We start from the raw sequence: 15,588 nt of genomic DNA on the forward strand, positions 1-15,588 counted from the left end.
AAAATTACTATAGATACAAAGGAAGAACCTTTTTCAATCAACTCCCTGAGGAAATTAGAATCTTAAACGACAAAAACCGTGCTTTGAGCAATTTGTAAAAATATTTTAAAGATAAATTATCAATATATGAATAATAAATATTCTACTTAAAAAGCAACTTCTTCTCCAAATATAGTATACATACAAATATATATATACATGCTAATACAAATAATAATAATAATAATAATAATAATAAAATATTAATAATCCTTCTCAGTACAGACCCATTACATGTTTACCGACAATATACAAAATTTTAACCTCTTGTTTAACAGATTTAATATATACTCATTTAGATGAAAAAAATATTTTATCTGAACAACAAAAAGGTTGTCGCAGAAAACATATGGGATGTAAAGAACAATTAGTTATCGATTCTGTAATTCTAAAACAGATTCAAACTCGAAAACGTAATTTACATACTTGCTATATAGACTACCAAAAGGCTTTCGATAGTGTCCCGCACTCGTGGCTGATCAAAGTATTAAAAATATATAAAATTAACCCCATTATTATTAGCTTTTTGGAAAATATTATGTCCTTTTGGAATACCAATTTACTTATCAATTTAAAAGGTAAGAAAATAGTAATACCGGGCATTTCAATTAAAAGAGGGATTTTTCAAGGAGACTCATTGAGTCCTCTTTGGTTTTGCTTAGCATTGAATCCTCTATCTAAAATGTTAATTAAAAGCAAGTTTGGAATAAAAGTTAAGGGTAATACAAGGGAGAGTAGTACAATTTCGCATTTATTATTTATGGATGATATAAAATTATTTTCGAATTCTGAACAAAATTTAGAGACAATGATCGAGGTAGTTAAAAACTTTTCAGATGATATCAAAATGACATTTGGTTTAGATAAATGTAGAACGATCCATATAGAGAAAGGCAAAATTGTAGATGGGGACGAGAGTATATTTAGAAATTTCCAAATTACTAGTATGAAAAGGGATGAGGTTTATAAGTATTTAGGATACCCACAATCAAATAGATTAGACCATAGTAGTATTAAAAATGATATTAAGATTAAATTTCAAACTAGGATAAGGAAAATTTTAAAATGCAATCTATCTGCTAAAAATTTAGTAAAAGCAATAAATACTTGGGCAATACCTCTATTAACGTACTCATTTGGCATAATTAAATGGTCTAATACAGATTTAGATAACTTAGAAAGATTAATTAGAACTACGCTAACAAAGTTTAATTGCCATCATCCAAATTCAGCTATAGAACGAGTTAATTTACCTAGAAATTTAGGAGGTAGAGGTATAGTCAAAATAACTTCTTTGAAACATAATCAGGTAGAAATGCTAAGAACTTTTTTCCATAGGAAAGCTCATAGCTCAGAAATGCACAAAATAATTTGCAAGGCAGATAGAAATATTACACCTTTAAATTTATACGATGAGAATGCCAACATTTTTATAAATCCCAACCAGGAATTATTAGATTCCTGGTCAAATAAAATTTTACACGCAAAACACTTCAATTATCTCAACCAAACGTATGTTGACAAAATTAAGTCAAACAAATGGTTGAGTATTGGAGAGTTGAGCGCAGAAATAGAAGGATTTATGCTTGCAATTCAGGATAGAGTCATTAATACTAAAAATTATAGAAAGCATATAATCAAAGATACAAATCAAATTGATGATTTGTGTAGAAAATGTTTGGCTTTTCCGGAAACTATAGAACATATTATATCGGGATGTTCTATATTAGCACCGTCCGAGTATACATTTAGGCACAATCAAGTTTTAAAAATAATTCACCAAAATTTGGTAATTAAACATAACTTGATTGACTGCCGTAATGTAGTACCATATTATGATTACGAACCAAATTCATTTTTAGAAAACGAATTTTATAAAATATATTATGATAAAACTATACTAACAGACCGAGCGATTAGTCATAATAGACCCGATATAGTTTTACATGACAAAATTAAAAAAATAACTTATATCATTGATGTTGCTATTCCAAATTCCTGTAATATTCAAAAATCTGTTAGTGAAAAAATAAGAAAATACACAGATTTAGGAAATGAAATAAAAAGAATTTGGCATTCTCAGACTATAAAAATATTACCATTCGTTATTTCGGCTACTGGCATTATACCTAGCTCTCTAATTAAAAATTTAGGCGTATTACGTATGTACTTTTTCCTTTACATATAAAAAAAATTGATGAATTGTTCAAATTCTGTGAAACAACCCGTCACCATCGTCGCTTGACTATATCAAGATTTTTTGTGAGGTAGGTAAGTAAACTCAATTGAATAGGAAAGTCTTTTGTTGATATTTTAAAAACTTTTATTTAGGGATTATGAAAATATTACATTGCATTTTTTAATTTTATTTATTCCACTTCAAAACAACACGGATTTTATTGCCACCCGGAATTATAAATAATGAACTCTTCATTTCTTTCCCAGACCTCCCTTCATGGTCCTCAGAAGAACATTGGGGAATTCTCCACAGAAGCTGCGGAAGTCATCAGTGTCCAAAGTCCACACCAACAGACCGGCCAGATTCTGTGAGGCGGCATACTTACTCTGCAAGTGAAAAAGGGGCCAATGAAGTAAACCTTGCAACAAAACACTTGTGACATAATGAGATATTATTCATTCTAAAGAGAGAGATCAGAAGGAAGGAAGCGTAGTCTTTGTTCAGGCAAGGATAAGTTAGTGGAAACAAAATAAACTAAGTCACTCAATGCTCTAAAAGGATGTCTGAAACTTTGGATAGCATGAGACCAACAATTTTCTGACCAATGTCAGCAGTTTTTCTAAATATAATATACAAGGCCAGATGTTTGGAGGACTTGGCTCTTCAGAACTATCCAAGAGAACTAATCACGATGTTTTGCAAAGATGTAAAGTTTTGTCCATAAAACAAAAAAAATGCTGCCCATTAAACCAAGTTGGCATATACCTCTGCGGAGATTAAAGAAGATTTTTTTTCAATTAAATTATTGGTCGAAACTATGGCTTACCTTTACAAGGACGGTGTTTACATCTTCGTATGCAATCCACTGGTCCCCCTTGGTAGCATAACTACTGGCATACACTCCGTCATTTGACACAAAGTGCCAATCAGTGTCTTCAATCAACATGTCGCAAATCTCGTAGTATGAGAAGAATCCTGGAATTAAATCATTGGTATATTTACGAATTTTGGTGAATCATTAGTGTAAGTATAATAGATATTTTTGTTACAGGCATATTCAGTGTTTTGGTTTTTCCTCTAGAGGGGTTTTCTTAGTAAAATTTATTTATGACTGGAAAGCTATGAGATTTTTTGAAATCAGGGTTTTGATGGAATAACTCTTTGAATAGAGCCTTAAAAGGTGTGATGGTTATTTAAGCAGTAGGTATTCACGATGTGTTTAAAAAAAATTAAGTTAGATATAATGAATGCTAAGCATGTAATATTAACGGTTGGTATATACATAACAATCTTTACATTTCATATTATCGTTGGGTAAACTATCACCTGATTTTATCTCAATGCGTTTAACCCTTAACAACATTAAAAAATCGAGTCAAGTTGTGAAATTGATAGTTGGGCTTGTTGTCCCTTAGAGAAAAATATTAATTTTACTTTACCGTCAATACCAGTGAAAGGTCCCCGTTTTCCTGGTCCACTGGCGTCCATTCCAGGTACGTTTTTCTTAGGGTCAGAGTTTGGAGACTTCAGAGTGTAAGATCTTCCAGAAGTCTGGATTCCCAAAACCAGCTTGGAAGCTGGGCATCCAAGGCTCAACCATTTTTGCACACTGCCAATCTAAAAAATAAACAAGTTTACATCGTGCATCGTACGGTATGTCCGACAATGTTTTTTGCTGAATCGGTGCTTAAAGCCATCCTTTTAGAGGCATTATAATATTTTATTGATTCCAAGAAAAGATTGTATAAGCACTTACGTTTATGAACGATAACATTTACTGCACAAAACAAAGATACATTGAGTTTGTACAAAACAGATTATCTTTATTACCAAACACGCCTTATTTGATACATTTTTAATTCAAGTCTTTATGCATTAATGCTATCGAGTATATATGATGATTGATAACAATTAAAATTAGTAAAGAAACGAGTATTATTCCTACCACAGAGCCAGAATTGAAGTCTCCTGAAATTTTATTCAATGGTGCCATGTATGTCGTGACATTTTCCTGTTGGTAATCGTAGGACATCAGGAGGACATAGTCCACTGCATCAGCGATGTTTTTGACATCGTAAGCAGTATCAGTCAGGGCTTCTGCAGCTCCTACAGCCACCGACAGTAACTTACCCCTTGGTGCAAGACGAGCCTTGATTTCTTTCAGAAGAGTCACGAAGTTAACCCTATCGACTGCAATGCCACCTCTCTGAAAACAGTATTTTGGATAATCGTCATTACGAATCCTCTTTCGTGTTAGATATATTATTTGGCTACGTTTTAATGAAAGATCAACAAAACGTCGTTGATTCGACGCATTTGAGGCTCATTGGAGATTAGTTTAAATATTGTAGTTATCATTTGAGAAACATGTATTAATGCAGAACCATAGACATATGAATATTAGTAGACCTGCCCTAAGTGATTAAAAGCGTACTATCCCCACTCCCCATACCGGTTCCATTGGAACCGGCTGTGCTGGCGTATGGCCTCAAGTGAAATTTGAAAACGTGACGTCATCATTCTTGTGCGAACTATGGTCGAGGCATCATCGGTTCATTTTACGAAATAACACGGCAAAATGTTGACTTGTACTATGAAAACTTGTAAAAATAGATGTGAAAAAGAGAATAAACCCAATTGTCGTATTACATTCCATATATAAGCATTATTTTACTTTATTTTAAGCATATTCACATCGTATAATATAGATCAGTTTTAGAAACATATTATACTATCACATCGAGAAACGTCTGGACGCGAAACACAAAGCTGGTTGGTTGCTGGGAAGTAAATTATGAACATTTATAAAAGTGTCTTAACTAAATACTTAAACGAAATATTCGACTCTGAAAATACAACCGAATTTTTTTGCCGAATTTGGACTTCGCAAATTTGTTCATAACGTGGCGAGTAATTTGCGCTCCCATGTAAAAATGTCTATTCATTCAAAAGCAGATTTTACTTTTAAGAAGTAAATGGTGATATTATAATGCGAGATGCCTATTTACTGTCAGATTGATTTATTGACGAATCACAGTCAGCCTTACGCCCTTCGTTCTTCAACAGTTGATTTTACCCCTCGCCATTATCTTCTCGTCTATTAATTCCTATGTCTGTGTGCAGAACAATATAATATTACATAGACCATTTTAGAATACTGATGGGAAATGAAATTTCTGAATGATTAACGTATTGTTAGGTATATATTATTAAGGAAGATAATACTGGGTTAGAAAAAAAAACTTGCTAAGGCGATGCACTACGACGTGTAATATTTTAAATTGAGCCGCTATCTATAATAACCCTCACGTAGATGGCGATAAGGTTTGAATCCGCCTGTTTTGATTTATGCAAGAAAAAAACATGGCCAAAAAGTGCCTTTTATTTTATTTTGTGGATGTTCAGGCATAAATATTTAATTTTTTTCCGATCCATTTTATAAATAACTTAATTTTCCACATTATACAAAGAAATTATAACCGAAAATGGGTTCGTTAGTAGGAGATTTTGAACTTTATAGCAGTTTTCATAGGCCTTTACATTATTTTTTTCTGGGCTTACAAAAAGATTTATCTAAAAAATACTCGATTATTTTATAGGCCAAGATGTATTAAACTCGCAGTATTTAATTAAAGCATCTGAAACATTTCTAGGCGACCAAATTTTCAAACCAAAAACACATGACTTTGCATTGCTACGTATGGCATCGCCTTGAAATGTGTATTTATTTACCTGGGCTGGATATTCCCAATCCATATCCACTCCGTCGAAACCATAGTACACCAAATACCTCAGAAGATGGTCAGTGAACCTTTCTCGGCCTACAGCTGTTTCGGCCATCTATATTGAAAACAAAAAAAAATTAAAAGTTTGCAGGATTATGAATATTTTTAATTAAATTATATTTTGAATAGAACAAGGACAGCATACCTACCTGACGCCTGTGCTCAAAGGATTACAATCCGTTTGTTATGAGAGGGGAATCTAACAAATAGACCGCACGTTTCTGCATAGAGTGAAGGGTTTTTAAGGTATTTTGGAGCTCCACACCAGAGGTGGCTGCCAAATTCAACAGAAAGGCGCACTTGCTATTTGTACAGGGTCAGCAGTTATGTACTACACTTATAGTATCTGCCCTGTACAGTACGCCCAGCTTTTGAAAGCCTGAGCTGGTCACTCAGAGCCAGATGTTTCACAAAATTTGAACAATTCATTAAGTTTTAATATTAATTTTCACGTTCTGTGAAAGTCTATTGAAGTTCTGTTTTTTTTCATTTCTGTGGAACAACTGACCCTTAATAATATTAGAATTTGAGTTGAACATTCACAGAACTTAGGAAATCATCTTTGAAATTTGACGAATTTTCAGATTCTGTGAAACAACTGGTCCTTAGATTTACACCAAGCATATCAATGGAAGTCATTTTGGGAAGATTATTTCCACTGAAGGAGACTAGATGATTGTCATTTCTATTCCCTTTTGACGTAATTAGACATGATTGGGACTTTGAAACATTAAATTCGACTTGTTGTTCTTACCCCAAAAGGAATCTCTCTAATGAGGTTAAACACGAAAACGTCTGTTGTATAAACAATTTGTTGGACTTATCGTAATTAAATATTTTAGTAAGGGAAACCAAAAAGCAGAACTAAAGCACGCATCGTCTTGAAAGTTCTTTAGGGGGGTTCAGCGACTTTGTGAGAAAGCGATGCAAAGGATTGTATTGTACAACTCACCACTGAATACTTCTCAGACCCTTCGTTCCACCCTCCCACAGAAAGCAGGACCTTGATGCACGGATTGTCCTCCTTCATCATCCTGAAGTAGTAGAACTGCTGCATGCCACCGTTCTCTGGAAGGTCATTAACGGGGTCTAGCGACATGGTGAGACCTTCGATGCTGAGACCTGCGAAGGAGTACACGTAGTGGGTGCACAGGGTGGGGTCAATGTTGCTGACGTTGTAGGCCCCGAACGAAGGGCGGTAGACTGCCCAGCTCTGATAATAACAGAACATCACCTTTCCTGATAGGACAAAAGGAATAAAAGTTGATTGGACATTTTTATTTTAAATTTTCAAATTTTAACCTTTCTTGCCAAATTCATTTTCATCTAATACGAGTACATTTTAGTTTCATGGTAGACACAAATAAGATTTGTCAATTTTTAAAGTTTAAAATTATTGGTTATTCTGTTTATGTGACACCGTACAAGAGTTTTATCTGCTTCCAACTATCTGCAGCCAGTGAGACTATATCGTCCCCAATTAAGGTATGTTGTGAGACTGAAGGTAGTGGGGAAGAGAAGGAGATAGGGAATAGAATGGTGGGAAAATACCTGGCTATGTAGATCTGGTCACCAAGCACGGCTAAAGCCATTTCAAAGAACGTTTCAATTCTGAATGGTGGTCTTACACCAGGGTGGTACTGTGAGTATCTTTCATTCCAGAACGTGCCGCAAATATACTATGTATCATTTTAAATAAGTTTGTTAATTAATTTGTGAAATAACACAAATTAATGAAATAAAGTTTACTTGCACACGCCGGGATTTAAATCTGCGACCGCCGGCTTACTAGTCGAGAGCCTACCCCTCGACCACAGAGAACGTCAATCTGCGTATTTATAACTAATTACTAATTATGTTTTATCATCCCACTTCGGCGTTCACAAAATATTTCCAACCATACGAAGAATATGAATTCTGTTTTATATCAATTCACAATCAAGTTGGACTTCGGAAAATCATAAATCTGTGTTAGTTCTAGTACCTAGATCTCTCTATTTGATTATACATATATTGAGTAATCTACCATACAAATGAAAGATCACTCATTCATTTTTGAATCCACCTTAATTTTTTTCTTGAAATGTATTATATCGTGTTGCGCTACCTCCTTCTTTAGCCAACGTTTGCCCTGATGATGGACACTGTAATGCTGTCCGAAACGTAGGCTAATGAAGGAAGTAGCACAACACGACATAATACCCCAAAAATAAATCACTATAGACGATACATGCTAAGCGTAGTACTTATCTGAATAAAACCTTTTCACGTTAGTTAAATTATATTATATTTTAATAATTATTACTATTATTTATTAAAATATACTAAAATGGCTTTTAACGTACTGCGTACAAGAATAATGATGTTGAGCTATTCGAGAACAATTATTGGAAGCTGATGAAGGATGGAAGGATTTACGTACTTTAATTTATCACGACTTGTCCCATTCCCTATCTTATCAAATATTGCTGATTTATTAAAATCCTGTAAAAAACGGGATTGCAGCACGTTTCCTATTAAACTTTTAGTGCATTCCTAATATAATACGTGTTTATACCCATGCATTTACATATACTGCATATACAATGACGAAATGCGAAAATATTATAATTTTTATGAACACGTGTTCCGACATCGCGATAACATATTCTTGTTTTACTGAAAGTTTGTTAGGAAACCTACCAATTAATTTGTTAAAGAAAAGGATTACGAATAATTTGATGAGATTAAAAATTAGCAGTATTTTAATATTTTCACAGTGTTTTTGTAACAAGTTTTGAAAAATAATTCACAACGAAGGTTGCCAAAATGCAGATTAAAGCGAATAATAGAAATTATGAATTATTTACCATCTTTAGGACAATCCACTGAAAATACACTATCAACCAACCCCAGAGAAAGGATTGCGCCTAAAACCAACAAATTAAGAGTTTTCCCCATTTTCCAAGAGAAAATGGTAACAGCTTGCTAAATTTAACTTGAAATAGACTGTTAAATATCTCACTTGACTTTATAAAGGTTAATATAATGATATCTCACTTACGATCTTATCGATTCCGATAATTTTAATCCAATTCTGATAAAGATTAAAGAAAAGATAATGTCGGTTTTCTTTGGTTGTACATAAACTTATCAAAGAAATTAATTCATATGCCGATCATTGTAGAATTATTCTTGATGATTAAAAAATGTTCGGCTAATCCATCTTATCAAATTTTGGTCTCGATTGCTTTTTATCATGCTTACATATCATGGGTTAATTTTACTAAAAAAACAGGAAATCCTACGATTATGTCGATAATCCATTCAGTAGGTTTTTGTTAACAACTGATTTACGACCTATTTGGAAAGAGATGTCAGAATAGGGACTAATTATTACCATCCACATTGGACGGGGTTGTATTAGACCTGCTGCTTCAAGTTTTCATACTAATAACTCCTGAATTACGACCCAGTAACTATTTGGACATAGATTTAACAATACTTATTATGATTATTTGCTGTCCCTGTCTCTGGAATGTTACATGGGGTTATATTAGATGCCCAACTTCAAGTGTTCATAATAATGACTACTGACTCACAACCCAAAAGCTATTTGGAAATAGATTTCACAATACTAATTATGAGTATGCGCTGTCCCTATCTCTGGAATGTTACATGGGGTTATATTAGATGACACAACTTCAATTGTTCATACTAATAACTACAGATTTAGGACTCATATCTATTTGTAAATTGATTTCAGAACAGTAATTATGATAACCTGCTGTCCTAAACCCTAGTATTTTGCATGGGGTCCTATTAGACATCATTACTTCAAGTTTTCATATCAACAACATATTATTTATATTTATTTTTTGTAATAACTTAGAGAGTAGAACCTCAAATTGTAATATTTAATTATTGATGACAATATTAGCGATTCCTAAACGAAAATCTGAAACTATTCTGACGCCATACTAAGGCTAATATGATTATGAGTAATGATTTCCACTATACCAACCTTGTACGCCCGTATAATATACCGTGATTGTGAATAAGACGGACAATGTTTTAGATTTTAGAGCATCGAACTTGGCCAACTTGTGAAACAAATCGCACCTGAGGTGATTCATCACTAGACGGCGCCCTTATAAGCGTTCTTGAGATAGTTTTATCACTAAATGACGCTATAAAAATTTGACCATTATTATTATGGGATATCATATCAAAAGCCAGGAATACTCCTTTATTTTTTTTTTTAATGTTGATTACATTTTATGCTTTTGACTGTCCAACTAGGAAGGATTCCAGTTTGAGGACAGTCAATTTAAATTTGTGTTTTCTTTTATTTTTATTTTCTTTAAATTTATGTTTCGTATTCTTCTTATAATGCTGAATGCAAACGTTCTAATAAATGTATGGTTGCTTGAAATAACTATAATAAACGGAGATAATATGTAATACAATATTTTTTTAAGAATCTCTTTAAATTATTCGTAATCCTGTGTGTCGGAACACGTGTTCATAAAAATCCTAATATTTTCGCTTCTGATCATTATACACTATCGTCTATCGTCATAACATGTATAAATGCAGGTGTATGAACATGTGTTCCGATATGTTCGGAATTTACTAAAAGTTTATCAGGAAGCGGCCTGCAGTCTAGTTTTTAACCGGGTTACCAATAATTTGAAGATATTCTTAATAAATTAGCTCAATACTTTTTTTCTACGTATATAGGATATGTAGGATGTATGGGATATCTACATCTTTTCTTTTGATGGTTTCCCAACAGATGCTGCACAAAAAGGCACGAAGAGCTCTGAACGTATTCGCAGAGTCACGTCACATTCATCTCCGGAAACAATCTGTGATGAAAAAAACCATGGCTCAGGTTTCTCACGAGAATTTCTTGTCGAATGACAAAAACAACATCGACCTGCTAAAAACAAAAATGTAAAACCATTACATCCGAGTACAGCAGGCAGAGGAAGATGCTGACAGGCTCATCATCACTACATCTGTCAATTGCGACCTCTTCTTACGATGCAGTGTCAGTGGCTGGTGAGGACATGGACTCGTTGATAATGCTCACGGGATCTCACACCAACGTGAGAGTTTTTTCAAGAAATGTGGAAGAAACAATGCCACAGATGTAATCTATTCCAGAATTTTCTCGTCAAAATTCACATCAAAACCGGAGACTTTCCTTTTCATCCATGCCTTCAGTAGGTGTGACTCGATATCTAGCTTCTTTGGCCAAGGGAAGATGAAAAAGTTGTCCATGGTCAAAAAATCCCGGACCTCGAAAAGGAAGTTGCCAGTTTTTTCAACACTACCTCTTAACCTGAAGAGCAGCAGGGGAGCGGATAAAAGTTGCTCTGTACGGTGGCAATCCTAACACTTAAAACCTTGATGAGCTGCGGTATCACATTGACGAGGACTGCAGTGCAAACAATCTTCAATCTTAGCAAGTTACCTCCTACACAAGACGAAGCTCGAATTCACTCCTAGCGCACCTACCATCGGGTAAATCGTCCTACAAGTGCACGAATGGTTAGGGGCAAAGCTGAACCCTCTTGCCTGGAGGTGGATATCCACATAGCCTCAGCCCCAGGATGATGGCCAGAGACGCAGCTCCACGAAGATGATTTCATACGGTTGCAAAAGGGGTTGTGGGAAGGCATGCAGTTGCAGGAAGGCAGGGCTGAAGTGTAAAGTGCTTAAGTTATAGTCTGTAACCATTTCAGTGGGGCTTTATGCGACAATATACCAGAGATCGCACTCGAGGTATATTCCCACTTCCCAGAAAGCGACGATATTGAAATACAAAATTCTGGAGGATGAATTGCGGACAGATCTCACAGAAGACCTCGACGATCCTTCTGCAGATGTTTCCAGTGGAGAAACCGACGATGCTCAACCGGGCCCTTCCAATATGGAAAAATGTACTTAAAAATTAAAAGACCTTTTTTCAGTTTTTCATTATTATTACTATTAACTTAACTCTAACTTTTAGTTAATTTTTAACTGAGGTTTTTAAATTGAAAATAAAATAATCATGAATTATTCTCATTTTCTTAAGATCACCACATAATTATCAAAATGAGAAAAACAATATTATTTGACAAACAACATTCTTTTCAGAATTTTTGATATGGATGGAGAGGAAGGGAAGGGTTTTATGGTCATGAAACGTTCAGAGAAGGCTTCGATAATGTAACGCAAAGGATAGGGCAAGAAATGAGAATTCAAAAATTGTAGGGGGTGGTTCATCCGTGGGTCCTCTAAAAACCTCTTCATCGTCCATTGGAATATGGGAGGGCATTTCCCAATGAAAATAGGCCTACAAGGTCGAATTCCATTTAAAAAAGAAAAACAAAATATTGCAAAGAATTTCCGTGTCCGAAAAAATTGATAAATTTTAAAAAGCTGTATTTTTTAAACTATTGAGTCTAGAGAGACGGTTCTAGACTAGGTTCTAAATTGTAGCAAATTCAGTTTACTTTAAAAACGTTACTTCTTCTGTCAGTCACTTCCGCGTATTCCATCATCATTGCCACTTTTTAGTTAGAATTTGATTTTTTCTTAGTAATGTCTTAGAAGATATCGCAATTTGAAACACCACTCCCAACAAAATAGTCGTCCACACGCACAAATACAGGCGCATCTACGAAGATGGACAATCTGCCACTATGCGAAATCATGAAATTGATAACCAGTTGACAAATTGACAAACGCGAACCATAAAACATGCTATTGGCTTTGCGAGTTACAAGTTATCAAAGTGTAGCTCGAAATATCAGAAGATGAATATGATAAAGAGAATGCATGTAATTTGTGACCCACCAAAATTTACTTAGTTTTTTCAAAATACAGAAGCCGTGGAAATAAGTTCAGGAGGGCCGATAAATTTTAACCGATTTCATTAAGTCGTTGTATTACGATTTCATTAAGTCGTTATATTACGTATTTATCTCGAATATTACCCATCCATATCATCACTGTATCAGTCTGAAATAGTCCAAGTATGATGCTGTCGAGGAGTAGAAGTAGCAGTACAAACTGCGACCTCACATCGTCATCGAATGACTCTTTTTGTAATCTGATGATCTGGCCTCCATTTTTTTTATATCATTTAATTGTTAAAATCGTCAAAACTCAAGAATGATGGAACCCTCTCTAAACACTAGTTATTCTCAATTAGGGAGGTATTAATTAACAGTTTGGAAAAGCAATTATGAAGGGAAAGAAAATTTAGAGGTGTTTTGGATTTTTGAGAATGTTGCGTTTGGCGCTTGAGGTCGGAAACATGATTTATTCATTGGGCCAACATGATAAACAACTTACAAAGAAATCAAAACGACCGGACCTGACGCAAGTTCTGATGAATATGGTTACTGGACTCAAGATAAACATCAAAGAAATCAAAAGCATTAAACATTTGTTTTGTTTTGTTTGCAGTAAGAGCCACCCATGACAAGTTTTGTAAAACTGGAAAGGCTCTTATAGGAAAGTCGTGTTAATTGGATGGAAGATCTTTATAATAAGCTTGCAGGACGAGGATCGAGACGGATCTGAACTTAGGTGACTGAACGGTTTAGAGGCCAACCAAGCATCCTTGGGCGTAAGGAACTGGGAGGAGATAACAGGTGACCGGTAGGAGTGGAGTTATTTCGTGGATACCTACCTACCACTTGTGGATGATGATGTATTTTATACACGGTGTCCGGAAACAGTAGTACAAGCTGATAAAATGGGGAAACTGGTGAATCTACGTACACATCATATGGAGAACCCAAAATATCTTCCTTTTTTCCGATATAAGCTTTGGGATTTTCTATTTTTGTAAAAAAAATTCTGGAGCCGGGTCTAAAACACAATTTTAATAAATTCCTAACAAACAGTTTTTTTTTTAAATTTGACCTTACTTGACTTCGGACTTCATTTACTTGAAAACGAAAACTAAAATCAAACAAAGTTATGCTACAAAATCGACTCCAAATATAATGTAGAATCACCAGTTTCCCGCTTGTACCATTAGTTTCCGGACACCGTTTTGTATTGTACTGAATTTATGGATATTTGGGTGATTTTGCGCTTACTCCTTCTTTAAGAAAAATATCAGACAGTTATTCAGTAATGCAGTCAAGGGCGTCAACAGCTTCCAAGCTTTGCGGGTCAGCGGCTGGCAGCTTAGAAGTTGTACTAGTCTTACAGAGAGGCGACAAGGAAATAATCAGAATAATCTAGAAATATTTACATAAAAGCTGACCCCGGCGTTGTACCCGGCGATGCTCGGGGTTATGCACAGGGCCGTCGTAAGACGGGAAGGGGTCCAAGGTCATTTTAAGTTTGGGGGCCAATTTTGAAAGCCTATGAAAATATTTTATTGCATTTTGAAAGGTAAAACTAAAAATTAATTATGCAATTCTTTTGAATGTGTAGTTTATCTACATAGATATAAAATAAAATACTTGGAAGAATTGCGAATACCACACATTTCATTAGAGTGGAACATGAATTGTTGTATTCACGAACACACGGAAAAAGCGCCGCCGGCGAAAATTATTATAGGTTGAAGAGCAACCCAAAAATCCTTTCGATTTCTGTTTTTGCATAGTCAGCATCCAAACTAAATTAAAATTAAAATGCTTTAGTATTTTCTCGAACGTAAATATTTTAGTATTCTTTAAAACGAAATTTTTTAAAACATGATTTACTGGCTAATGCTAAGCTGAATTGTCAAATTTTCCGTGATGATGGAAACTGCTTTTTTACACCTTGCCCGTGGAGCTAAATACGAACACTCATCAACATTTGTCGCTTCCTCCATCTTTAGCTAAAGATTTAGACAGCTATGCAGTGTTTATCATCTGCCGTATGTCCTGATGATGGAAACTCCAAGAAGTTTTTACACGGTATCCGCGAAGCTAAATGCAGACGATCAACAACATATTTCGGTTCCTCATTCTTTAGCTAAAGTTTCAGACAGCTATGTATTGTCTATCATCTGGCATGTCCGCATGTTCTGATGATGGAAACTGCAAGTCGTTTTTACATTGCCCGTTAAATTTAAAACCCTACAACTCAATATTTCGTATGCATCTTCAAGATTTACAAAATGTTGTTTTGCTTGCTAAATATTTTCTGTTTTTCCTTTTCCTTGATTTTTCACAAGTCTGTCCTGATATTATTAATAACAAGCGCAGGGGTGTGAAAAATCACGGGATATTAAAATTACAATTTTGAATTCGAAGATAAAAATAATACTTCTTCGCTATATATCTCTTGTCGGAATTATTGTTGACCCAATCAGTTCCAATTTTAAAAATTACTATTGAATTCAATCCAATTTTGAGTTCATTAAACCAGATTTAACGCAGGAGTTTCTAACGCACATCACAGACGACCCGAATTGGTATGTCGCGAAATGCGAAAATGATCGTGTTTTTGAGGTTTGGAAGAAAGTGATGCCAATCTAAAAAAATCTTACATGAATATTATTATAAGTAACGTTTTTAACCCAAGCAGTGTAAGGCCGCTTCCGTTTAAGGGAATCTTTGTAAAACTGAAACAGTCTTACTTATGAAGATTCCCTAT

At 34.6% G+C, this 15,588-nt stretch overlaps 1 protein-coding gene across 1 annotated transcript; it reads right to left on the reverse strand.

The window, feature by feature from the left end:
• Positions 1-2,469: 2,469 nt before the first annotated feature.
• Positions 2,470-8,970, reverse strand: LOC149423357 (chitinase-3-like protein 1). The gene is made up of 7 exons (XM_089632965.1): positions 8,853-8,970; positions 6,956-7,242; positions 5,951-6,058; positions 4,164-4,424; positions 3,658-3,835; positions 3,045-3,193; positions 2,470-2,604 (listed from the first exon to the last, which is right to left on the reverse strand). Exons 1-7 carry the CDS (start codon positions 8,941-8,943, stop codon positions 2,470-2,472), a joined length of 1,209 nt encoding a protein of 402 aa, XP_089489091.1. The 5' UTR covers positions 8,944-8,970.
• Between the last annotated feature and the right edge of the window lie 6,618 nt (positions 8,971-15,588).

The sequence above is a fragment of the Hesperophylax consimilis genome, chromosome 6 (genome assembly GCF_061612785.1).
Source record: "Hesperophylax consimilis isolate HC1 chromosome 6, BYU_Hcon_1.0, whole genome shotgun sequence".
NCBI classification, from domain to species: Eukaryota; Metazoa; Arthropoda; class Insecta; order Trichoptera; family Limnephilidae; genus Hesperophylax; species Hesperophylax consimilis.